Source organism: Elgaria multicarinata, chromosome 1 (assembly GCF_023053635.1).
Source record: "Elgaria multicarinata webbii isolate HBS135686 ecotype San Diego chromosome 1, rElgMul1.1.pri, whole genome shotgun sequence".
Classification (NCBI taxonomy): Eukaryota; Metazoa; Chordata; class Lepidosauria; order Squamata; family Anguidae; genus Elgaria; species Elgaria multicarinata.
In genome coordinates this window covers 209,758,503-209,785,931 of record NC_086171.1, presented here as the reverse complement: position 1 = coordinate 209,785,931, position 27,429 = coordinate 209,758,503, and the positions used below count along the sequence as shown (strand labels likewise).

Sequence of the window (27,429 nt, the reverse complement as noted above, 5' to 3'; positions counted from 1 at the left end):
AGAAAAAGAGCAATTTTTCTAACCCTATCTTGGTGATTAAGGAGGCTAGCATCCAATGTCATCTGAAATTCAGGACTGTGGTATGTAGCTGACGTGCAAGATGACCTTTTGCCTAAGGCAGGAGAATGCACACTCCCATGTCTTCTCCCACTCCTGCGTAAACCATCCCCTCCTGCAATAACGTTGGAGTTCAAATCCCAGATCTCTTCTGTAATGTGTAGTTTGGCCATGATTTCGGCTGGATCTACACGGCTGCTTTATAGCAGCATTGAAGTGTACCGATAACTGTGGGAGCACAATCCACATTCCATATACGGCTTTCGTAGGCCTCAGCTAGACCTACCTGGTCTAGGACGATGGAGGGGTGAGGAGCTCGCAATATTTTTATCACGAGATCTCCCCCTCTGTTTACACGCGGTGCGTGACAACCTCCGAGGGAGAGGACGTCGTGCCCGCCATTTTGTTTTTGCTTGTTAAAGCAGCAGAGCACACAAACGCTCATGCGCAAAAGGTAGGGTGACCATATTAAAAGGAGGACAGGGCTCCTGCATCTTTAACAGTTGCATAGAAAAGGGAATTTCAGCACGTGTCATTTGTACGTATGCAATACCTGGTGAAATTCCCTCTTCATCACAACAATTAAAGGTGCAGGAGCCTTGCTAGTATAGCTCCTGCAGCTTTAACTGTTGTGATTTCACCAGGAGCTGCATACATACAAATGACACTTGCTGAAATTCCCTTTTCAATACAACTGTTAAAGATACAGGAGCCCTGTCCTCCTTTTCATATGGTCACCCTAGCAAAAGGTAAGTTTTTTTTATTTAAAATAATTTGTCCCGCTCCCCCACCCCACCCCCAATGGGCGCAGAGCTCCTGAGGAGCTCTGTGCCCCATGCGTGGGTCCCAGCTCCTCGCGAGTAACTGCGAGGAGCCGGGACAAACCGTGATGCCTGCCCACACGTTCTGCGGTATCGGGATCAGCCCGAGACCGTGGAAAAAATGGGCTCAAAGGGTAGGGCGAGATCCCGGGGGAAGGGAGGGATCATTCCTCCCTGCTCACAGGATCCCCTGTGCGTCATGTGGATGCACAGGGACGAGCCCGGGGATCGCCCCGGGATATCGCCCTGTCTAGCTATGGCCATAGTGTTAAATCCTGCTTTATTATTCCACATTATCCAAAAAAACACAACATCCACAACAAATGTCATTGTGGCCAGATCTACACTTTGTTGCTTTTAAATTATATATTGTTTTAACTTGGATCATGGTTTAATTTGTTTTTAACTTGTGTATATTTATTGTTTTATACTCTATGTTTTTATCTGTACGCCGCTCTGAGATCTTAATGATATAGGGCGGGATATAAATGTTTTAAATAAATAAATACATTACAAATGTGGAATAAAGACGCAGGATATAACACTATGAAAGCCGTATATGAAATGTGGATTGTGCTCCAACAGTTATCAGTGCACTTCAATACTGCTATAAAACAGTAGTGTAGCTCTAGCCTGCGTGGCCTACGAGGTAAAAATATGGAAGAGGGTTATAGCATTGCCATGATGGCATTGTAATGATTTGACTCAAGGTGTGGGTCTGGCCTTAGTCATTTCAAAAAATGTGCTGCATTAGCTCTCATTCTAAATCCACCTTCTATCCAAGCGCATTAGGACATTTCTGACTGTGTTTTGCTGTTTAGGACACAGCCGTTGTCTGACACAGCGGGGCCCAGCAAAGGACAGAGGGATGTCCTTAGCTGTGAATGTGCTGCCCTTTAGCAGTCGGAATTAATTTGGGGCTTGAGTTAATGGGAAGCAGCCTAGTTCTAAAAGAATAGCTGGCATCTGACCTCTTTTGCACATTGGCCAAAGAGAGAGAGAGAAAGAGAGAGAGAGAGAGAGAGCCGCAGGAGGGGGAAAGGATAAAATGTACTTTACAAAAGCAGACACTTAAAGTGCTAAAGTGAATTTACGCCAGTGTGAGAGTAGTGGTTAGAGTGGCTAGTACTTGGGAGACCCGAGTTCTAGTCACTACCTGGCATAGACATGCACCACACATTTCATTATGGTGTGCACCCAGCGAATTTTATTTTTTTATTTTTAAGGTCTTGATTGGAGCAGTGGATGGGGTGGGGAAGTGCACTTTCTGAAGCCTCCAGAAAGTGTATTCACCACCACCATCATGCTAATGGCAGCCTCCATAAGCATGGTGGGGTGGGTGGGTTATGCAATTTCTGGAGGCTATGGAAATATTAGGGTGAGCCTGGATACAGCCAGAACACTCTGTATGCATGCCTATGCTCCCTGGCTGACTTTGGGCCAGTCACAGACATTTAGCCTAACCTACCTCATAGGGTTGTTGTGAGGATAAAATGGAGAGGGGTGGATCGTGTACATTGCCACGGGCTTCTTGGATAGAGTGACCATATTTTTGAAACCAAAAAGGAGGACAATATGGCTGCCCTCAAGGAGGTATGCCCACCCAGGGCGGGGCCAACTCAACATGTCCAGCCCCCAAGGGGGCGTGGCCTCAGTCACATGTCTAATTCTACACCTTACAATTAACATAAAAGTGTTCTACATGATATCTTAATATTAAAATCACTGAAATAAAGAACAAGTGAGACATTCAATGTTTCAGAAATTAACATCTTTATTTACTTTACAAATTTTAAGACTTTTCTTCCGACATGCCCTGGAATATGGGAGGGGGGGGTGAGAAAAAAGGGGGGAAGGAGAAATTGGGGAAGGAAACAGCCAGAAAATGGGGGTGAGAAGACTTGGAGGAAATGCAGGATATAAATAATAATAATAATAATAATAATAATAATAATAATAATAATAATAATAATAATAATAATGTTGCTTAGCTCATTTTTCTGAGCTTGGAAGTATGAGCCAGGGTCAGGGACTCCTAGTATTTACTTGAAGCATGAGATGAGGATTACAAGTTCCAAATACTTTTCCAGCCTGCACAAAAATGTGACCATAAAACAATCCCACTCTAAAGTACCATCAACAGTGCATGAGGATGGAATAAACCCTGTAGCCCTTGGGAAAGACTACTGCCATTGCCATAACCCTTGGTGAAACTACAGTTCCCAGGGGCTATTGGAGATTTGCATCCTCTCGGCATGCTGCTACCCTATGTACCAAGTAAAAGAGACGGCAGGCAGGGAGAGGCATGCCAGCCAGGTAACTGCTGTTGAAAGAGAAGAAGTAGAGGTTTGGGGGTTGGCGAGGTGGAAGGGGCTGGGTGTGTGTGGTGAATTTGGCTCCGAGTTTTGGCTTGCCTCAGAAATAAGCTGAGCTACTTCTACCAGAAATCTGTACTTAGTTATGAACCAATCGGACACAAGCTGGTGGTGCCCAGCTCTCTTCTAAAATTGTTATTAGGTCAGTGGCATACAAACAAGCTGACACTGAAAATTTAAAAGAAACCCAGGCCACAGCTAGACCTAAGGTTTATCCTGGGATCATCCAGGGTTCACCCCTACCTGAGCACTGGATCCCCTGTGTGTCACCTAGGTGAACAGGTTTGACCCCTGGACGATCCAGGGATAAACCTTAGGTCTAGCTATGGCCCCAGTATTCATTCCCAGTAGTGGTTCACTGCTTGCTACCAGCAGAACCTACTCTTGGGAGTGTCCCTTTCACTGTTTGTTTCACTCATTTCCACAACTTACATGTAACCACTTGGTAAAGCAGCCATCTGTATTATCCCATGAAGTGGTAAGAATAATATTATTACACTTCTGCACCCATTCAGAAATCCTAGAGACCAGGAAAGTGGTAAGATTCTGCTCCTGGTTTGGCAGGGTAGTACAGAGGGTCCGATTACCCAGTGGTTCCATGCAGCCTCAGTTAAGTTACAAGTTAGTGGTCTCTTAAATTAATTCGTAACTTGAACTTGATGAAGTCAAGTGACTCATGAAGTGACCTATGAATTGTCATGGAGATTGCTGGAGGGTGGAGGTAGGGTGGAAAAGGCAAAGATGGTGTACGTATAAATTTAGGGTGGCCATATGGAAAGGAGGACTGGGCTCCTGTATCTTTAACAGTTGTAGAGAAAAGGGAATTTCAATAGGTGTCACTTGTATGCATGCAGCACCTGGTGAAATTCCCTCTTTGTCACAACAGTTATTATTTATTTATTTATTTATTTATTTATTTATTTATTTATTGCACTTATATACTGCTCCCATAGCCAGGGCTCTCTGGGCGGTTTACAGAAATTCTAAAATTAAGATAAGAACGAGTATACAAAATTTAAAATGCTAAAACACAGAACATACACACATAAAGCATTAAAAACTGTTAAAAAAAACTAAACATGTGGGTGATTAAGATGTGCCGCCATATGCCTGGGCAAAGAGGAAAGTCTTAACCTGGTGCCGGAAAGATAGCAGCGCTGGTGCCAGGCGAGCCTCGTCAGGGAGATCATTCCACAGTCTGGGGGCCACCACTGAAAAAGCCCTATCTCTCGTTGCCACACTCTGAGCCTCTCTCGGAGTAGGCACCCGGAGGAGGACCTTAGATGTTGAACGTAGTGACCGGGTATATTCACGTCGGGAGAGGCGTTCCGTCAGGTATTGTGGTCCCAAACCGTGTAAGGCTTTATAGGTCAAAACCAGCACCTTGAATTGGGCTCGGAAACATACAGGCAGCCAGTGCAAGTGGACCAGAGCAGGTATTATATGGTCGAACCTTCTGGTTCCCGAAATCAATCTGGCCGCTGCATTTTGCACGAGCTGCAGCTTCTGAACCATCTTCAAAGGCAGCCCTACGTAGAGTGCATTGCAGTAATCTAACTTGGAGTTAAAGCTGATGGAGCCCTGCCCTCTTTTGTATCTAGTCCAAATCCCACACTCTAGCTGTGAAACCGCATAAACATCCAGAAAATATGTAATGAAGAGTTATATTTTAGCTATATCTGCTCTGGAAACATGCATGTGCTATGTCTATAATTTCCTTTATTTATTTACATTATTGTATATTTTGCAGCTTATTGTTCAGTCCTGTGGGTTGCAAATACGTCCAAAATGGATGGTAGAAACAATGATAGCGAGATGCGTAGTTATCACAATGGCTAGTATCAGATTGTGTGTTTACACAGCAGCCTGCCAGCTTTTGGTATCTGCTGTGAATTGAGATTGTTGTGATGATTCATAGAATATTAACATGCAGCTGGATTTTCAGAACATATATCTGGTCTGATTTCACACTTGGGTAGGGTTATTTCTCTCCCAGTAGCTGATGGTGGTGGTAGTGAACTCTTCAGCCTACAGCTTTTAGATGTTAATTAATGTAAATGTATGCAGACTTACCTGTCCATTACTTTGTGTAAAGATCATGTTAAGTATGACTAGGAGAGAGAAAAATGGGTTGGTCTGGTTTGAAATTAAACAGGTCTCACTTAGGCATGCAAAAAGCCTGCAGGCAGAACTTTATTTCATTGGACCTGAGGAGCAGATACTTCTGCTGGAAAATCTTTTCGGCTACTCAATATTCAACTAAGAGATGCTGCTGAATTTTGTAATTAGTTGGGTTGATGGCTGAAACTTTGTGATGCTCATTTATGTAGGGAGCCTGGATTGATGAATTATAAATTCACCATCATCAAAAGAATGGTTCTATCCTAGGGTGACCATATGAAAAGGAGGACAGGGCTCCTGTATCTTTAACAGTTGCATAGAAAAGGGAATTTCAGCAGGTGTCATTTGTACGTATGCAATACCTGGTGAAATTCCCTCTTCATCACAACAATTAAAGGTGCAGGAGCCTTTACCAGGAGCTGCATGCATACAAATGACACTTGCTGAAATTCCCTTTTCAATACAACTGTTAAAGATACAGGAGCCCTGTCCTCCTTTTCATATGGTCACCCTATTTTATCCTAACCACTCGTGAACCACAAAACAAAAATAGACTTTAGGAAAACTGTATATAGTATTCCAAAAAATATATAACACATTTTAATATAATATTACACATAAAATTTAAAACAATAAACTAGCAGTCTTATAGTTTTTCCTACATCCACCGTTTCATAACTGGTTTCTACAAAGGGCTATATAAATGCACAATGCCCCTTTCCAAAACGTGTTTGGACCTTGGTGGTCTTCATAAGTGGGAAAAATATGTGAACTCTAATTACAGCCCTTATTGGCAACTAATAACTCATACTGTTAAATGTCCTACAGAGAACCTGTAAAACAAAAATATGCAGATTGTAAAACAAAAATATGCAAGCAATATGTTGCTTGCTCAACTTGTCAATTAACTACAAGTCAATTAAAAAGAACCCTGTTTATCAGTAAATATTTAACTATGCAGATTCTATGCTTCTCATCAAGCAGTTGGTATCAAGGGACAATGAAAGATGGAACAAGAACATTACTTCCCGCACCTAAAACATGTAGAAATATAAAGTGGTGTAATATAAATTCACAATTAACCATACCACAATAAAAACCATAACTGCCCAGAGAGTACCCCACCAGTTAATTTTTTTAACGCATGCTTATCAAACATGATACGGTCCTTCTGTTTGGACCTTTCCAAACAGTTTTTCAAAAGAAAATTTCTGGCACTGTGGCCAAGACTCACATAAGGCTTGAACGCTGTGCCTAGCCATTTACTTAGGGTGACCACATGGAAAGGAGGACTGGGCTCCTGTATCTTTAACACTTGCACAGAGAAGGGAATTTCAGCAGGTGTCATTTGTAAGCATGCAGCACCTGGTGAAATTCCGTCCTCATCACAACAGTTAATGCTACAGGAACCCTGGCCTCTTTTGAATCTGGTCACCAGGTGCTTCATGCATACAAATGACACCTGCTGACTACTATTCCACTGACTACCTAAGCATGAGTTGTTGGCTCTGAGTTGTTGGTTCCACCAAAGGGTGGAATTGATCCTACGGGAATCATAGAGCTCATCTACACCAAGCAGGATATTCCACTATGAAAGTGGTATGAAAGCGGTATATAAAAGGCAGGAGCCACACTACTGCTTTATAGTGGTATTGAAGTGCACTGCAGGATCTACACTACTGCTTTATAGTGGTACCGAAGTGCATTGACAACTGTTGGGGCCCATGACACATCTACACCAAGCAGGATATAACACTATGAAAGCAGTTTGAAAGCAGTATATGGTCTGTGTCATGGGCTCCAGCAGTTGTCAGTGCACTTCAATACCGCTATAAAGCAGCAGTGTGGCTCCTGTATTTTATATACCACTTTCATAGTGGAATATGTGCTTGGTGTAGATGAGCCCTTAGAGCAAGGGAGGGGGAGTCTTCAGCTGAATGTTAATTTCTAGAACTTAACTGGAAAGTCTAAGAAGCCCCATTGGCACGGCACTCCATCTAAATCTGTTTTTAATCAAATGGTGGTGTTTCCGAGGTCCTTAATAGTGCCTTAGCCTGTGTTCACTCTTTCCATCTTCGATCAATAGATACTTTCATTTGGTTGTCTGTAGACAACATGGTGCAGCCTTTGGTCAACAAGTACAGAGCATCATGAGGCTGTTGGCCTATTTTTATTTTTAACTTGGAACCAAGCTAAGAAACCAGATGGTGGTCTGTTCCTACAATGCTTTTATAATTTTTTGACAACCCACAAGGAAGTGAAGTCCTTTAGGTGCCCTTTCCTCAGAAGTCAAGTAATTATAGCCCTTCTGGTTCTATTTCTTCTCCTTCCTTCCTGGGGAATGCTGGGAGTTGTACAATTTTTTTTCTGTCTAAAGAAGCATTTATTATTTATTTATTTATTTATTCATTGCATTTCTATACCGCCTAATAGACGAAGCTCTCTGGGCATTTTACATGCATAGGATTGCACACTAAATAGTTCAATTCCTGCCCCCATGGGCCACGATTTTGACCAGTAACTGAGCTGCCTCGGTCATATAGCTTTCCAGTCCCCTGTACCAAAACATCTAAAGTGCCACCATCCTCTCCTTATTTAGTGAAGACTAATTTCCCCAATCTTTGTCTTTTCTACATCTCTACCTATAAAGCTGAAATTATGTGTGTGGGTTTGTATATCTGGAAATGTTTTCCCACTTCCAGGGCAGGATCTACACTACTGCTTTAAAGCGCTTTATAACAGTTATAAAGCGCTTTAACTGCTTTAAAGCGCTATAAAACTGTTATAAAGCACTTTAAAGCAGTAGTGTAGATCCGGCCCAGATGAGTTAGAAATTTGAAATTTGGCATGCTGATAGGCCTGGCTGTACAATGCACCAGAAAAATCTAAAAACATGATTTTTTCAGTTTTAAGTATTTTTAAGGAATTTGATAAAAACACACACACACACACATAGGTTTATGCCTACAGCTCCCAGCATGCCTTGGGTGGAACCCCCAGCATGCCTTGGGCTGGAGGCCAGACTTACCAGCTTTTGGCAGCCTTTCTGAGAAAACACTTTGTGTAATAATATAAGAATCTATTTCTCAAGGACTGAGTGTTCAACCTTTGAAGCTACACAGAGCTTCTTCTTTACGCTGAAATAAAAAATCTCCTCCATCTTAAAAATGAATATGTCAAAGAGATATTTGTTATTTATCAAACACATGATATTCAGGGACCTGGGCAACACCGGGTATATCAGGTAGTTTCTAATGAAATAGGCTGATTAAAATTGGTATACTGACCCATGTGTTATGGGGTGGGTATACTAATGAACCAATCTTCTCTGTAATTAATCTTCATGTGAATGTAAATCTGTAAAAAGTAAAGTTGATTTGAGCAGAAGTGGACAGCAGACTACATGGAATACTAATTTGAGTGCTCCTTCACAGGGAGTGCTGTTGTCTCAGCACTCAGGTATTGCAGTCAGGTGATGCCTGAAGAAGGTTGGCAGACTTTCACAGGCTCTAGGATAATCTTCTGTGACATAAAGTTTTATTTGGCAGACATATAGAGGTTTCTTGGCAAACATCAAGGCAGAAGGCAGTAACTGGTTAAAGAATAGAAAGCAAGGTGTTGGAATTGGCGGAGATGGTGAAATTAACAGTGTTAATAAAAGAAAGAACAATAGCTTCATACGTAATGGACTGGAAACCTTTTATTGAGTATATACAAGAACTGCAAAAAGATGATATATTTGTATGTGGATTTTTTATATAACTTGTATCTTTGCCTTTGTTATATACATTTGCTTGCTTTTATGTAATCTGGACCTGGTTAACTAGAAATAATTGATATTTGCTATCTGACATGGAGATCGCTTTAAATGGATTATAGCCTTGTCTTTACATTTATTTTAGTAGATGTTTGCATTGTGATTTAGTTTGTATAGTTTGTATTATTATTATTTTTACCTTTCCTTATGTGTTTTGTCTTTGTGGAAAATAAATAAAAGTATTAATTTTTTTAAAAGGAAAAGAATAGAAAGCAGAGAGTAGGAATAAATGGTCAATTCTCCCAATGGAGGGAAGTAAATAGTGGAGTCCCACAGGGACCAATACTTTTCAACTTGTTCATAAATGACCTGGATTTATTTATTTATTTATTTATTACATTTTTATACCACCCAATAGCTGAAGCTTTCTGGGAAGTTCACAAAAATTAAAACCATTAAGAACATAACAAAACATCCAACTATCTAAAAACCAAATACAAAATACAATATAAAAAGCACAACAAGGATAAAACCACGCAGCAAAATTGATATAATATTAAAATACAGAGTTAGAACAGTAAAATTTAAATTTAAGTTAAAATTAAGTGTTAAAATACTGAGAGAATAAAAAAGTTTTCAGCTGGCGACGAAAAGAGTACAGTGTAGGAGCCAGGCGGACCTCTCTGGGGAGCTCATTCCACAACCGGGGTGCCACAGTGGAGAAAGCCCTCCTCCTAGTAGCCACCTGCCTCACTTCCTTTGGCAGGGGCTCACGGAGAAGGGCCCCTGTAGATGATCTTAAGGTCTGGGCAGGTACGTATGGGAGGAGGCGTTCTTTCAAATAATCTGGCCCCAAACTGTTTAGGGCTTTGAATGTCAATACCAGCACTTTGAATTGGGCCCGGACCTGGACTGGCAGCCAATGAAGTTGTAAAAGGACTGGCGTGATGTGATCTCGCTGGCCAGTCCCTGTTAGTAAACAGGCTGCCCTGTTTTGTACCAGCTGAAGCTTCCGGACCGTTTTCAAAGGCAGCCCCCCGTATAACGCATTGCAGTAATCCAAACGAGAGGTTATCAGAGCATGGATCACTGTAGCTAGGCTATCTCTGTCCAGATAAGGGCGTAGTTGGTATATCAGCCTAAGCTGATAAAAGGAGAGAGCAATGAAGTGGTCAAGTTTGCTGATAACACCAAATTATTTAAAGTGGTTAAAACAAAAAGGGATTGTGAGGATTCCAGAAGGATCTCTCTAAGCTGGGAAAGTGGGCATCCAAATAGCAGACACGGTTCAATGTAAGCAAGTGTAAAGTGATGCACATTGGGATGAAAGCCCCCCAACTTCAAGTATAACCTGATGGGATCTGAACTGGTGGTGACCAAACAAGAAAGAGACCGTGTGGTTGTGACACCTGAAAAGTGCTGAGTCAGTCCAGGCATGTCAGCCAACAAGATTGCAATACTTCCTTCAGGCTTCAACTCCGGCTGTAACTTCCATCTAAAATTATGATTGTCCTATAAAAAAATAAACTCTGCTCGCAGCAGCAGCTGCTGTAAAATAGCACGAATACTAACTCCTGACCTCTGGGACTTGCTTCTTTGGGCTTGTCAGTCCAATTTTCGATCATATTAATTCTAGATTAGGCTAGAGAGATAACAGTGGGCTTACTAGTGAGTTATGCCTCAAGGGCTATTGTCAGACATGCTTTGGACACATTCATTAGTCTGTAGTTCTAACTAGAGCTGAAACGAATTCAATCCCAACAGCCCCCTTTGCAAACTTTGGATGTTGTGTTGTACATCATCCTGCTGTTCTTTTGATAGTCAAAGGTTGGTCGTCTATATTTGACACACAATTATATTTAATTTCAGTACTGATATCAGATAGTTGCTATTTTGCAGGATTGGATCGTTGTCAAGCAATGTTATTTAATATTTGACAGTATTAATAGACAGTGGCAAAGCACTGTGGTTTTTGAACTTTCTATTTTCCGGAATGCCTTCTATCTTGATGTTTGCCAAGAAACCTCTACACATCTGCCAAATAATACTATGTCACAGAAGGTTATCCTAGAATGTTCCTCATTTCCCCCTCTGGTTGCTCATTGCAGAAGATCAGTAGTGGTGGGAAAAACATGCTTTCAGCTACTCTTCTCCTCATTGAGAAACTCCCAATAAACCTTTAAAGCAGTCAGCATTCCCCAGAACCTGGTGCATCATATTTGATAGTATTTGTTGGCTGGTATGCAATAATATTTGATAGAAGTGTGCATCAGATTCAGATGAAGTCTGAAGCCCAAGGAGAATTAGATCACTTCAGGCCAGCCATTTTGGGTCCCAAGGCAAAGCACGCTTGCTTCCATAACCAAAGGACCAAACCCACTCCAGAACGAGCCTGGTCTGCCGGCAATATCGGCCTCCTCTGGCCGGGCCCCACTCTCTCCAGCCAGCTTCTGATCCTCTGGCTGGTCACCGTGATTTCACGGTCCCTGGCCCGATGTCGTGGTGCCCACAAAAACGTACAACCCACCCACCCCGGCTAATTACAGATTGCTAAATGCCTGGAAGAAGAGAAAAGTCTTGACCTGGCACCGAAAAGATGACAATGTAGGTGCCAGGGGGGCCTCGGCAGGGAGATTGTTCCACAATTGGGGGGCCACCACAGAAAAGCCCCTCTGTCTTGTTGCCATCCTCCAAGCTTCCCTCGGAGTAGACACCCAGAGAAGGACCTTGGATGTTGAGCGCACTGTACGGGTAGGTTCATGTCGGGAGAGGTGTTCCATCAGGTATTGTGATCCCAAGCCATTTAAGGCTTTATAGGTTAAAACCAGCACCTTGATTCGGGCTTGGAAACATATAGGCAGACAATGCAAGCGGGTCAGAGTGTGTCTTATATGTTCAAACCTTCTGATCCCTGTTATCACTCTGGCCGCTGCATTTTGCACAAGCTGCAGCTTCTGAACCATCTTCAAAGGCAGCCCCATGTAGAGGGCATTGCAGTAATCTAATTTGGAGGTTACCAGAGCGTAGACAACTGCAGCCAGGTTATCCCTGTCCAGGGAGGGGTGTAGCTGGGCCACCAACCAAAGCTGGTAAAAGGCACTCCATGCCACCGAGGCCACCTGGGCCTCAAATGACAGAGATGGTTCTAGGAGAACCCCCATGCTACAAATCTGCTCCTTCAGGGGGAGCGCAACCCCATCCAGAACCGGTTGAGCACCCTCCATCCGGTCAGCAGAGTAGGGCCTTGTCAGGGAATATGTGAAGTGCCAGGAGTAAAGGGTTAATTCCAGAAGTTGCAGCCTCCTTATAGTGAGCTAATGGGCCACTCGGGTAGTGAATAATGATCCACATCATTCCAATACCGATCAAGACGAATTGATTGGAGCAAAAACAAAGCAATAAAATATACATGGCTTAGCATCATACGCATCTACCTCTCCCCCAGAGAAAGTAGCAGGAAAGATGATCTTTTCTAACATGTACCAGAAAACAAGGAAGAAGAGAATCTAAACAATGTGATGGAGCAGGTGATGTACAAAGGATGGGTGGGAGGAGTTTTTCAAGCTGGGTCTGACGTTAAGAGGTTAGCATCAGTCCCTCACCTGACCTATGATGTGTATGGTGACCATATGGAATGGAGGACAGGGCTCCTGTATCTTTAACAGTTGAATAGAAAAGGGAATTTCAGCAGGTGGCCTTTATAGGCATGCAACACCTGGTGAAATCCCCTCTTCATCACAACACTTAAAACTGCAGGAGCCCTTCCCTCTTTTGTACCTGGTCACTTTAGTATAGCTCCTGCAGCTTTAACTGTTGTGCTGAAGAGGGAATTTCACCAGGTGCTGCATGCATCCAAAGGACACCTGCTGAAATTCACTTTTCTATACAACTGTTAAAGATACAGGAGCCCTGTCCTCCTTCCCATATGGTCACCCTAATTGATGTGGCATCCTCTAGAACAGGGTTGGGGAACCCATGGTCCTCCAAATGTCATTGGACTCCAGCTCCCATCCATACCAGTTACCATGGCTAATGGCCATGGATGATGGGAGTTGTAGTCCAAAATCTGGAGGGCCAGAGTTTCCCCATCTAGAATGATGCCTCTATGGTGCAGAGAGGGTGTGAACCGAGGGCTCATCTACACCAAGCAGGATATTCCACTATGACAGTGGTATTAAAGCAGTATATAAAAGGCAGGAGCCACACTACTGCTTTATAGTGGTACTTCTTTTGTATCTGGTCACCAGGTGCTTCATGGCTACAAATTAGGGGTGTGCACGGACCCCCCACTCCGCTTCACTTTCAGATCCGCCATTTTCGGATTGGGCCGCTGCGCCCCGCCCCCACTCCGCCTGTGCCCACTCTGCTCTGCTCGGAGCTCCGGATCCGGATCGGAGCTCCGTTTCCCCCCCCATGGGGGGGTTACCGGGTCCTGCCACCATCGCCGCCCATGCGGCGACGGCGGCAGAGCCCGGTAAGGGACCAAGGGAGAGGGGGACCTTACCTGCCTCCGCCTTCACCTCAATCCTCTTCGCCACGCTCCGCCGGCCCCCCAATCCTCTTCGCCTCCGCCTTAAGGGCAGGCGAAGCCCCCCGCTCCGCTCCTGCTTCTACGGTCCGATTAGAAGCGGAGCACATCCCTACTACAAATGACACCTGCTGACTACTATTCCACTGACTACCTAAACATGAGTTGTTGGCTCTGAGTTGTTGGTTCCACCAAAGGGTGGAATTGATCCTACGGGAATCATAGAGCTCATCTACACCAAGCAGGATATTCCACTATGAAAGTGGTATGAAAGCGGTATGTAAAAGGCAGGAGTGGTATTGAAGTGCACTGCAGGATCTACACTACTGTTTTATAGTGGTACCGAAGTGCATTGACAACTGTTGGGTCCCATGACACATCTACACCAAGCAGGATATAACACTATGAAAGTGGTATGAAAGCGGTATATGGTATGTGTCAATGGGTCCCAACACTCATCAGTGCACTTCAATACCACTATATAAAGCAGTAGTGTAGCTCCTGCCTTTTATATACCGCTTTCATAGTGGAATATCCTGCTTTGGGTAAATGAGCCCCGAGTTAGAGTTAAGCCCCTCTCTCTGATGGCCTCAGCTGGGATCATTACTATGCAGTATTTCCCAGCCTGGTGCCTTCCAGATGTGTTGAATTATCACTCCCATCTTTGGCTATATTGACTGGGGATCATGGGGGTTGTAGTCCAACACATCTGGGGGGCATGCGGTTGGGGATAGAACTTTAGCTTCAATGGTGCAAGCTGCTAAAAATAAAATTGTATTTTAAATCATTGTACTGCTACCAGGTTCTACTTGGTTAGAAATTTTTTTTGTTCTTTTAACCTGTAGTTTTACCCACTTCAGCCTTTATATTGCATTTTATCATCTTGCGTTTTATGGTTTTAGTTCTTGCGAACCACCCAGAGAATTCCAAGTATTGGAGGTATAGAAATGCAATAAATAAATAAATACAACTTGAGATCAGAATGTTAGGTTTGGTTGTTGGGTAGTGAGAAGCAGATGTGTTCTGTTTTATCCTAAGCTTCGGTAAGATGCTTTTTTTAGCTGATGCTTAAATACATTTATTACTGCGATTATTGGTGATTTGCAAAAAGTGTATGGCAGCAGTGAAAGCTGCTGCTTCAAGAGCATTCGGGGACAATGGATGCTCTTCTTACAACTCACTTTCCTCATTTTTGTGTGTGTCTTTTTCCAGGATGAAAAAAACCAAATGATGACCACGAATGTATGGGTGAAACAAGTGAGTTAACCAAGATGCTTTCCTTCCTATTTCCTGCCTACATATTACCAATTTCCAACTTTTTCCTACCTGAGAAAATAGGAGGCATCTTCCACCAGGACGTTCTCCTCGGCAGATGCTGTGCTCTTGTACTGATCCTATTTATTTCAGTGCGTCTTGTACAGGAGAACGTCCACTGGATCATGTCCAAAAATTGGCTCACAAGTAGCTGTTGTAAAATGTGAAATTGAGGGGTAAATAAGGGGTGGGTGCAGAACCAAATAAATAGAAGAACGTGGGATATGTCTTATATATTGAACTGGATCATTGATCATCTTGGTGCAAGAACGTAGTTGCAAGAATAACACTGGAGAGGAGGAAGAATGGGAGGACCATAGAATAGTAGAGTTGGAAGGGGCCTATAAGGCCATTGAGTCCAACCCCCTGCTCAATGCAGGAATCCACCTTAAAGCATCCCTGACAGATGGTTGTCCAGCTCCCTCTTGAAGGCCTCTAATGTGGGAGAGCCCACCACCTCCCTAGGTCATGGGTTCCATTGTCGTACTGCTCTCACAGTCAGGAAGTTTTTCCTGATGTCCAGCTGGAATCTGGCTTCCTGTAACTTGAGCCCATGATTCCGTGTCCTGCACTCTGGGATGATTGAGAAGAGATCCTGGCCCTCCCCTGTGTGACAACCTTTCAAGTAGGCATGGCCTGGGCAGAGCAGGGGAACCTCTGCATCCAATGGATTGAAAGCCACCCCCAGGCCCCAACCAGGCCCTCAACATGTGGAAACATTTAGATCAGCCCTGGAGCTTTTTTAATAAAGCCTAAAACAAAAAGAGCAGCGGATGCCATTTCTCCATCACTCACACCTTGCTGGCAGCAGTCTGGCAGGGTGTTTGGAAATGTCACAGGAATTTTATATTGGAGCCCTTTGACACAAAGGTAGGATTGCACCTTTAGTAGGGATGTATGAGAATTTCATTTTTGCTCACAAAACATGCAAGGAGTCCTGGACACAAGTGCTAGTGTGAGTGCGTGCCTGCGTCTGCCAAAAATAGTTGTAAATGGTCAACCACGTCCTTGTGTTCGATTCCCAGTTTGATTCCCATTTCCTAGTTTGCACAAATTTCCTAAGTAGATGGATTCAGTCCCACTTTACTCTGTGAAGGAAATTTGCACACATTTTGTGAGATTTGTGCAAATCTCTGATTCGGTCGCTGCTCGATTTGCGCAAATCTCCCGTTCACACTAAGCGAGTAGCATTCGCAAATGCGGAGGGGAATCGGGCACGTGGGGATGTCGTGTGCTTCTGTCTGGGTCCGTGAGGGCAGTGCCCCCTTGCGTCTGCCCCTCAAGGACCCAGTCGGATGTCCTCGGCACAAGGGCGGACCCACACCCAAGCATTGATGAGCCCCCTGCACGTGCTCTGGTGTGGGTCTGCCCTGGCTTCTGGCATCATGCCCTTTCCCCCCAACTGCATTAATGGTGCCGCCATTAATGCAGTGGGGAGAAATGAGTGATTTCTGGATCACGCGTTCCCCCCTTACACCAGCGGAGGCCTTAAGGACCCTATTAACACAAGAGTAAACCATTACTCTTGGTTTACTCCTGCATTGAGCAGGGGGTTGGACTCGATGGCCTTGTGGGCCCCTTCCAACTCTGCTATTCTGTGATTCTATGATTCTATGATTACCCTTGCGGTGGTAGGGCCTTTAAAGCCCCCATTAGACCAGGGGGGGAATCATGTTTTCTGGAGCCTCCAGAAATTGCTCACTTGCTGCTGCTGCATTAATGGTGGCCGCCATTAACTCAGCAAGCCAGCATGGGCAGTTGCCCAGTGCTCATGAGCCTTGTGAGCTGTCGATGGAGGCTTGCAGGGCCTGGCTCATGGGGGCGGGCGCCAGTGATGGTGGGCCAAGTGCACGCAGGATAAATGCCCCCGCTCTAGTTTTGCCCACTCCTACAGGCATGAGATGAGCAGCAAGATGAGAATCCTGGCAATCTCAGCCATTGCTCACTCACCCATCCCTACCCTTTAGCTGGCATTACTTTTCTGAAAACTATTGGCATATAAATAGAGTAACAAGTCTGAGTTATTGGGAGTTATGTCGGGGTAGAGGCAGACAGAGGGAGGGTTATTTCTGTCCCGCAGGGCATCACTTCGGCATTATGGCCTCCGAGGGAAGTACCCAGGTAGCTGCCCACTGTTAATCTGGTGCTAAAAGAGTTAAATTATGCTGCATGAAGGAGGTTACTTCAGGTTAAACATAGACGATTTGATCTGGAATGGTGCAATGGCTTGAGTGAGGGTTTTGGAGAGATTTACCAGAAGACCCCCTAAAAGACCCCAGACTCATATCTGAAAGACCCCCAGAGGTATATTCCAGACCCCTGAGCATGAAGACCTTGAAGTTTGATTCTATGCTAATACCATTAACTAAGGCCTTAGCTAGACCTACTGTAAAGTCCAGGGGAGAGGAGGGGAGACCTCGCGTTACGAATAATGCGAGCTCTCGCCCCCGTTTATATGTAAGGCAGGACGACCTCAAGAAGAGAGGCGTCATGTCTGCCATTTTTTATTTTTAAAGGGCCAGCAGCACACAAATGACTCAAGGTAAGTTTTTTTTCCAAAAAAAAATTGATTTTCCCACTCCCCACACCCTGGCCCTGATGGGCAGGAGCGCTGCGCCCTGTGCGCGGATCCCGGCTCCACGCGAGTAATCCCACGGAAACGGGCCACATGTTCTGCGGTCTTGGACTCAGCCCGAGACCGCGGAAAAAGCGGGGCCAAAGGGTAGGGCTGTATCCTGGGGCAAGGGAAGGATGATCCCTCCCTGATCCTGGGATCCATGTGCGTCATCTGGATGATCCCAGGGATTGCTCCGGGATATAGCCTGGTCTAGCTAAGGCCTCAGACTCTAGTTACACCCCCATGTGAACTGTCCCTCTCTTCACATGCAGAAACCACAATGTGGGTTCGTGAAAAATGCCCATTTGAAATCCTAGTCCGTGAGGGCAGCTGCTGGTGGAAAGAACATTTGCAGTAAGGAAATGCTGGGCAGGGAACGAGATAAGTGCCTAGGGTGACCATATGAAAAGTTGGACAGGGCTCCTGTATCTTTAACAGTTGAATAGAAAAGGGAATTTCAGCAGCTGTCATTTGTATATATGGAGAACCTGGTGAAATTTCCTCTTCATCACAGCAGTTAAAGCTGCAGGAGCTATACTGCAGCTATACTGTGACCAGATTTAAAAGAGGGCAGGGCACCTGCAGCTTCAACTGTTGTGATGAAGAGAGAATTTCACCAGGTTCTCCATATATATAAATGACACCTGTTGAAATTCCCTTTTCAATACAACTGTTAAAGATACAGGAGCCCTGTCCTCCTTTTCATATGGTCACCCTATAAGTGCCCCACGATGGCATAGAAGTCTCAGGCCTTGGCACGTCGCGTTTCCTTTGCTCCTATGCTCTGTGGAGCAAATTGCCAAATTTGACTCGATAAAGATGCAGATAAAGAAATTTCAGTTTCAGTCCTTACCCCAATTTTCTATGCTTGTTTAGGCTTTCTTTTCTCTCCCCCCCCTTTTTTCTTCTCAGGAGTGGCATGATTATAAACTACGCTGGGATCCGGAGGAATATGAAAACGTGACATCAATACGAATCCCTTCTGAGCTCATTTGGAGGCCGGATATTGTTCTCTACAACAAGTAAGGAGGCATTTTGAGCATATTAACTTTAGAGTAGCGGGGTTTTTAAGTTGTCTTCACGGAAACCAGGGCCAGATCTACACCATGTGTCAAATCATTACGAATGTGGGGTGGGTGGGGAAGCAGGATATAACACTATGAAAGCAGTATATAGAATGTGGATTGTGGCCCAGTGGTTATCAAGGCACTTCAATACTGGTAGAAAGCAGGAGTGTAGCCCTGGTTAGGCCTCATCTAGAGTATTGCATCCAATTCTGGGCTCCACAATTCAAGAAGGACGCAGACAAGCTGGAACGTGTTCAGAGGAGGGCAACCAGGATGATCAGGGGTCTGGAAACAAAGCCCTATGAAGAGAGACTGAAAGAACTGGGCCTGTTTAGCCTGAAGAAGAGAAGATTGAGGGGAGACATGATAGCACTCTTCAAATACTTAAAAGGTTGTCACACAGAGGAGGGCCAGGATCTCTTCTCGATCCTCCCAGAGTGCAGGACACGGAATAACAGGCTCAAGTTACAGGAAGCCAGATTCCAGCTGGACATCAGGAAAAACTTCCTGACTGTTAGAGCAGTATGACAATGGAACCAGTTTTGTAGGGAGGTTGTGGGCTCTCCCACACTAGAGGCCTTCAAGAGACAGCTGGACAACCATCTTTCAAGTATGCTTTAGGGTGGATTCCTGAATTGAGCAGGGGTTTGGACTCGATGGCCTTGTAGACCCTTCCAACTCTACTTTTCTATGATTCTATTATCTAGCCCAGGAGGTAACTTGGAAGCTTTTCTGGGCTTCCTCAAGGAGATGTTCTGTAACAGCCGAAGCAGGGATGGGCATAGTGGCCTCTCTGCTTTCCTCTCCTCTCGCCTGATGTCTAAATTTATCTTGTAAGCTCCTTGGAGGAAGGGCCCATCTTTCTTCCTGCAAAGCTTCATGCACATTTATGTAGGAGCAGGGTCTTCGTCATTGTGGCACCAGGGGTTAAATCTGCAGAAGCTATACTAGAGTGAGCAGATGCAAAAGAGGGCAGGACTCCTGAAGCTTTAACTGTTGTGATAAAGAGGGACTTTTACCAGGTGCTGCATGTATACAAATGACACCTGCTGAAATACCCTGTCCAGTTGCATCTAGAAGGCCTCTAGTGTGGGAGAGCCCACGGCCTCCCTAGGTCATTGGTTCCATTGTCGTACTGCTTCCTGGGACCTCTGCCTGTCCATGTTTTATGCTACCGTCCTACAGAATGTGCAGATCTGAGGAACCGGGGGTGGAGATGGGATCTGGATCACTGTAGAAGATCACAGCCAGGGTAGGTGAAGTTTGAAAAACCCTTGACAAATTAAAATTGGTGCATTTTTCTTTGTTTCCATGTTAATATTTATAGATCACAATTCTCCTAAAAGCACTCCAGGCAGCATTGCAATACGTAAATATTCAGTGCTGAATATCTGCTACAAAACAGCCACTTTAGAATTGTCCTTTTTATGAAAATGGAAAATGATGGGTTCGGAAAGGGGAGTAAATAAGCTATTTCATTTAAAGCAACCCAAAATGAGAACAAATTTGTTTGGTGGGTTTTGTTTTTGTTTTTTTAAAGTCGGACATCTTTGCTCAAGATTTGTTTCTTATAACTCAATATTTGTTTCTTATATCCACTGCAAGGGCTACGTAATTAATAATCTATGAGTACATGACTCTACCTTATGCTAAATGAAGCACCGGCACTTTAATATTATATGATTTGTCTCCTGGATCGTAGCCAAAGAAAGGGAAATATTTGTTTCTGTAATCTTTGCACGTACCAAGCAATTCTTTTCAATGTCAAGGAGCTTTAGCTTAAACGGTAGTCAAGCAAAGTGGGCTTCCCCCACCCCCTTCAGCTTAACGTTTTGATTTAAATAAATAATAAAAAAAAATAATAATAAAAATTCTGGTCAGTTTGGAATCTTGCATGAATTTCAACATAGTATTGCAAATGCGATGCCCATTAATTCGGGGCAAGCAATGCTGTGGAGAATTGCAAGCAGGTTTGGGCTGAACAGAACTAACTTACTGCCTTTCCTTTAATGTGTACCTTGCTGTTCTTTGATGAGAACCCACGGTGGATGAAAGCCGTATAAAATGTCACAAACGTAATAGAAAAGTCTTTCAGAGAATCAAGCAATCCGTGACCCATATTTTTCTCCTGAAAGGCTCTATAATGTCATAGCCCTTTCACTCCTGTGCATTTGTATATTACTATACTTGTGGTTTTTGGCAAGGGTAGATTTGCTGCAGGGACCCAGACTTGCAGGGGGTGGAGAGAAGGCATGGTGCCTTCCAGCAGAGGTGGTGGGGTAGATAAATATTGGAAAGCGAAACTGACTAGAGGTCTGACAAAGGGTATCTCCTAGCTTCTCCTTAAAGTGCAGAAAAGGGCAACTAAAATGATGAAGGGGCTGGAGCATCTCCCCTATGAGGGAAGATTACATCAACTGGGATTGTTTAGCTTGGAGAAGAGGAGGCTGAGGTGTACAAAATTATGTGTGGTGTGGAGAATGTGGATAGGGGGACATTTTTCTTCCCCTCAAAAAATTGGAACCTGGGGTCATCCCATGGAGATGATTGGTGGGAGATACAGGACAAATGAAAGGAACGACTTCTTCACACAGCGCATAGTTAAATGATGGAACTCACTACCACAAGATGTAGTGATGGCCACCAATTTGGAGGGCTTTAAAAGGGTGGTGGTGGATAAATTCCTGGAGGAAGAGGCTATCCATGGCTGCTTGCCCTGATGGCTGTGTGCTATCCCCAGTATTCGAGGCAGTAAGGCTGTGTGCACTAATTGCTGGGGAACATGGGCGGGAGGGTGCTGTTGCACCATGTCCTGCTTTGTTGGTCCTTGGCCAATGGCTGGTTGGCCACTGTGTGAACAGAGTGCTGGACTAGGTGGACCCTTGGTCTCATCCAGCAGGGCACTTTTAATGTTTTTAAGGCATTTCACATCCTGACAGTGTTCTGCAGAGCCCTGATATATTTATCATTTTAGAATTTTTGTTGTTGTATAAAAACTAAAAGTTCACAACGTGAAAGGGCAAAGTTGTGAGAGGGATTTATGTCACTGTGTACTCATTTAGGGGTAGGCAACCTGGCGCCCTCTAGATGTTTTGGACTAAAAATCCCATCATACCCAGTCAGTATGGGCAGTAATTAGGCATTGTGGGAGTTATAGTCCAGAACATCTGGAAGGCGCCAGGGTGCTTGCCCCTGTACTACATACACTACCCCATGCACACTGGTCCCAATCCAACTGTGGACTGGTAGCCACCTCCTATGTCATGACTGATGACCCCAAGTGCATATTTGTCTTCTTATTGGAAGACTCATCTAACCAGATCAAATAGGGCTCTGAGGAACATTTTCATCTGACTCTGCTTTGATGATATACCTCAAATGTTGTTTGAGGCTGCCAATTAGTTTCTGGGCAAAGTACAAAGTGTTGGTTATCACCTTTAAAGCCCTACATGGTTTGGGTCCAGGCTACCTGCGGGATCGCCTTCTCCCGTACTATCTGCCCTGCACACTTAGGTCCTCTGGGAAGAATTTCCTTCAGCCAGCCAAAAGTAGGCTGACAGGTATTACCCAGAGGACCTTCTCTTCGCTGCTCCCAGACTGTGGAATGACCTGTCGGGAGAGATTCATCAACGTAACGGTCTTCCAGAATTTAAGAAAGCCGTAAAGACTGATCTCTTCCGGCAGGCCTACCCAACTGAATTTTAAGATGCCTTTTTTTAATGGTGCACTGCTTTTAATGATGCACTGGTTTTAAATGTTTGAATTAGTTTTATGTACTTTATGTTGTTTTTAATTGTGTTGTACCCCGCCTCAATCCAGAGAGAGAGGCGGGTAACAAACAAATAATAATAATAATATTTTTTTTGTGAACCACCCAGAGAGCTTCGGCTATTGGGCGGTATAAAAATGTAATAAATAAATAAATAAATAAATAAATATTATTATTATTATTTACATGCATAAGTCTCTCTTGCTGGATTACAGTGAACAATTATTAGTAATCTCATTATTATTTGCATTTTTATCCCACCTCTGCTCCAAGGCAAGAGACATTTTATTTCTTTTCATTGACAAAATTATTTGTATCCTGCCTTTTGGACCACACCATTACTTCATTCATTTTTGTATAATTTGTATAATGCTTCTATATTGCTTAGCATATTAGAATCCCGAAGCAGTTCACATTAAAATGCAAGATAACAAGATATAAACAGGATAAAATAATAATTTTTTAAAAAAACATGTTCCAACACCATGACAATAAAACCAGGTAGTAACAGAGACTCCGTGTGACTTCCTTCTTCCCCTGTTTATCCACATGATGATCCTGCAAGGTAGGTTAAGCTGTGGATCAGCCTCCCCAGGGAGGTATAGCAGGCTCCCAGCACTCCTGAGGGCTGCTTGTATGTGGGCAAAGTGCCACGGTGGCTGCAGATGTGTGCCCCGTCGCTTAGACGATGCAGGCGCACGTTCGCAACTACTGTGGGGCTTCCCTGCAATGCTGCAAAATGAAAACGCGAGGGATTTACCCCAACTTTTTCAAAGGGAGTGATGTCCAAATGGCACTTCCACCACGTAACATCACTCCATGGCCAATCTGGGACCAGCTTGGGGGCGTGGCCTGGTGGGAGGTGACCAGAGATTGGTCCCCTGCCACCAGGCAGAGGGCAGGGGCGGCTCTGCGACCCAGTGGCCGCCCAGAAACCCTGAGTTCCCTCCTCAGCGTCAGGATTACCCAACACTGCCATGGGAGAGAGAAAGCACGGGATTGAGGAGGGAGGCAGCGCCAACCCTGCACTCTGAAGACAAGTCCCCGGTCTTTCAGCAGACGATGAAGGCTGCTTTATTCCAGCCTGCTTTTATAGTCAAACGTAGCTGCTTCTACAATGCTTTAAATGCCCAATGTTTTTGTAATTTTCCATTTATTTATTATTTATTAATTTGTTTGCTTATTGCATTTATATCCCACCTTTTTTCCTCCTTAAGGAACCCAAGGTGGCGGACATAATCCTCCTCCTCCTCCTCCTCTCCATTTTATCCTCACAGCAACAACCCTGTGAGGTAGGTTGGGCTGAGAGTCGGTGACCGGCCCAAAGTCACCCAGTGGGTTTCCATGGCTGAGTAGGGACTAGAACCCGGATCTCCCGGCTCCCAGTCCGACACTTTAGCCACTACACCACACCGGCATTTGTTGTATTTGTAGTTTTGCACTTTTTTAAAAAATCGCTAGCCACCTTGAGATCATTTTTTGTAGAAGGGGAGGATATCAATTCTTTCTTCTCCCAGCTATTCTTTTGGGATGGGGTGTGGAAAAGGAGCGGCTTTTACTGTTGCTGTAGCTTAGTAGGAAAAAAAAGCCAAGGTGGGTTTTTTTTGTCTGTTTGTTTACACTTTTTAATATTTCAGCCTTCACCCTGAGTGGATATTTTATACATGGCTTTGTGTGGGTTGCCTGCTCTGTGAATCAGGCTGAAACAAGGCAGTTATGTCAAAAGCAAGTTAAAAGTGACAGCGGAGGCCCTGCAAACACTTCCCTGACTTCTTAAACTGAAATGCAGCTGGTGAGATGATGATGAAGCTGAGAATTTCTGTAGAAGATCAGCAAGGATGCTTGACCCTTTCCCTGAGGGCTGGTCTTGTGACCAAAATCACCTCTACAGCTTGTTTTTTTCACTCTGCCCGTAAACGTTCAGGGTTCTTGTTGGTTGGATCTGATTGTGGTGGAGGATGGGGGAAGAGAGGTGATTTCCTCTGACCAGTCTGAATCCAACCCTTCCTTGTGAGGAGACAAGGAGTCTGGGGGTTGCAATGTTGATTGGAAACTGCCCGTCCACCCCATGGTATCCCTCCCCCCACACTGCTGTGATGAAACTTGCAACCCCCCCTGCAGTTCATGCAAAACAGGGATTGGAACCCTCCAGTGTAAAAGCGAGACATGGGCCTACCCTACCCTTTCATCCCGACTTTTCCTGCCGTCTGTGGGACATGTGGCTGGTCATTCTATTTTCATCCTGGGTCCTCACGAGTAACCACGAGGAGCCAAGAGCTGGACACAGGGCACAGAGCTCCTCAGGAGCTCCATCCCCATTGGGGGTGGGGTGGGGTAAGCGGGAGGTGTTTTTTTAAAAATAAAATAAACTTACTGTTTGCGCCGGAGTGGAACTGCGCTCAGTGTCGACAAAATACAAAATGGCAGCGTGACGTCCTCTTCCTCCTGGGATGGAGGAGCTCACGATCATCATGTCATGAGATCACCCCCCTCCCTGGTCTAGACATGCCCTGTGACTCCCCTGAAAAATTGCCCCTCCTGCAATCAGACTTTTTAAATAGCTCCATTGCCACCACTGGAAGTTCTTCAAACACCTGCAACAGGGGAGATTTGCTGGGGCCCATGGCACAGACCATATACCACTTTCATAGTGTTATATCCTGCTTGGTGTAGCTGTGTCAATGGGCCCCAACAGTTGTCAGTGCACTTCAGTACCACTATAAAGCAGTCGTGTGGCTCCTGCTTTTTATATACTGCTTTCATACTTCTTTCAAAATGGAATATCCTGCTTGGTGTAGATGAGCCCCCAGTCCTGCAAGTGCCAGCCAAATTGGCCACCTCTGGCCCATGCCACCTGCCTCCCAATTGAGACACTAGTGGTAAGAGAAGGGACAGCCAAGGAATGCAGGAATGTGTCCCAACTGGACATTAAACAAGGAAGGATAGCTGAGCCATAAAGTGTATGCAGATGGTCCCAGATTGAATCTCTGGTGTCTCCGATTCAGAGGGTCTCTGGTAGCAGTGTTGGCAAGGACATTTGCCGGAGATCTTTCACAGCTCTTTCAGTCACAAGAGACAGTGCTGGGCTAGAAGGATCATTGATCTGACTTGGTCTAAGGCTTCTCCTTAAATGTACATTTCTGGCCAGTTTCCCCCCCGGGGTGTGTGTGGGTGTGTGCGTGCGTGTATTGTTCTACAACAAAATTTGTGCAAAATTCTTGAAGGTTAAAGCAATGTTCCACAAGTCAGCAGACTCTGCCCTGCAGGGGAAATGCCGGCCTCTTATGAAATCCGCATAAAAGCCCGAACCCATTTGGTTCCGCTGCCAATTTCTCTGACATCCCTAGTTGGACTTGGTGCCTGTAAATTAGGGTGACCCTATGGAAAGGACAACAGGGCTCCTGTATGTTTAACAGTTGTATTAAAAAGGGAATTCCAGCAGGTGTCCTTTGTACACATGCAGCACCTGGTGAAATCCCTTCTTCAGCACAACCGCTAAAGCTTCAGGAGCCCTGCCTAATGTGACCAGTTGCAAAAGAGGGCAGTGCTTCTGCAGCTTTAATGGTTGTGATGAAGAGGGAACTTCACCAGGTGCTGCATGCATACAAATGACACCTGCTGAAATGCCCTTTTCTATACAACTTTTAAAGATACAGGAGCCCTGTCCTCCTTTCCCAACTCCCTCTCCATATGACATAAATAGAGAAGAGGCAGCTGCCCCCCACCCCAAATGCTGGCATCCCATCTTTTTACCTGGCTTGCCTGGATGGCTAAGCTGGCTCTGCTGAAACGTAGCCAAGTCAGCCATACAGGCATGCACAGCACATTTCATTAAAGTGTGCACCCAGGATCCTTTTAAAAAAAAAAAAAAAAAAAAAGATGAACATTTATAAAGGACATTGCAAGTGGGGAGGGGGAGTGAGGAAATGCTCCTCAAGCCTCAGCATTGGTGGGGCTTCATGGTGACACTGGCCATTTCATTTCTGCTGCTGGGAGTAATGATGGACTCTCGGAGACGGTGATTCTTCGGCGTTGTGGTGGAGCAGCCGGAGGGCCATTCCTGCTGTGTCTGGATCACCCTCTGGATCCCTGCTCAATGCCCCCTCAATTCAGCACTTATTGTTTGAGACATTAGGGTGTGCCTGGGCACACCTGGCACACCCCTTGCGCACGCCTATGGTCAGCCATTTTTATGCAAGCCGAGTGGCTAGGATTGTAGTTGTATGTGGAAGATACTGGGTTCGATCCCCATCTTCCCCAGGTAGGGCTAGGAAAGAATCCTGCCTGAAACCCTGGAGAGCTGCTGCTGCCAGTCAGCGTTGACAATATTGGGCTAAATGGACCAAGTGTCTGATTCAGTACACAACAGCCTCCTATGTTCTTGGGGCAAGGGAAGACAGATTCTGAGATTCTCTGGAGTCATTTTAAAAGTTGCCAGATCTCACTCTCATAAAGAAGATACTTTGTTCCGTGGCATTATCTCCGCTGTGGAGTTTTTGGGTCCCCCTGAGAACGGATTCAAATCTGATCCTCAGCATTAAGTTGGGAATGCTTTCCCCACTAAACTCATTAATTTGTAGCTCTAATTTCCTTTGTACCCAATATTTGCTGAACAAAGGATTTCTTTAATTGGAGCACATTGCAATTTGGATGTTAACAGTTGTGCCTCTTTAATGTTTAGCCAGGGGCTGATAGGTGCAGGAGCTGTATTTGACTAACCCAGTTCTGTTTAAGTTTGTGCATGCAGGAAGAGCTCCTTAGCGAAAGGCTGCTATACCCTTGTGTAGAGCGGCAGGTCCCATTCTTTTTAATGGCGTTTGGCCTACGGATTGTGCCCTAAAACCCTGTAGTCAGACAGCAGCCGTTTCTCAACGAAATTAATTGTGACGTTAAATTTTATGAGTTGGTCTGTCTTCGGTGGAAAAATAGAATATTAAACACAGTGACAAGATGGATCTCAAGCCGATTTTAATCTATGTTTGTACAGAAATGTATTTTGTTCA

The 27,429-nt window shown here is 44.7% G+C and overlaps 1 protein-coding gene across 1 annotated transcript in view; it reads left to right on the top strand.

Moving 5' to 3' along the window:
* The window catches only part of CHRNA4 (cholinergic receptor nicotinic alpha 4 subunit), a 70,776-nt gene that overhangs the window by 10,888 nt on the left and 32,459 nt on the right, over positions 1–27,429 (top strand). Inside the window, exons 2-3 of the mRNA XM_063147092.1 lie at positions 14,872–14,916; positions 18,503–18,612. Coding sequence (XP_063003162.1) covers positions 14,887–14,916; positions 18,503–18,612 — 140 coding nt within the window. The 5' untranslated portion in view covers positions 14,872–14,886. The remainder of the gene's footprint in view (positions 1–14,871; positions 14,917–18,502; positions 18,613–27,429) is intronic.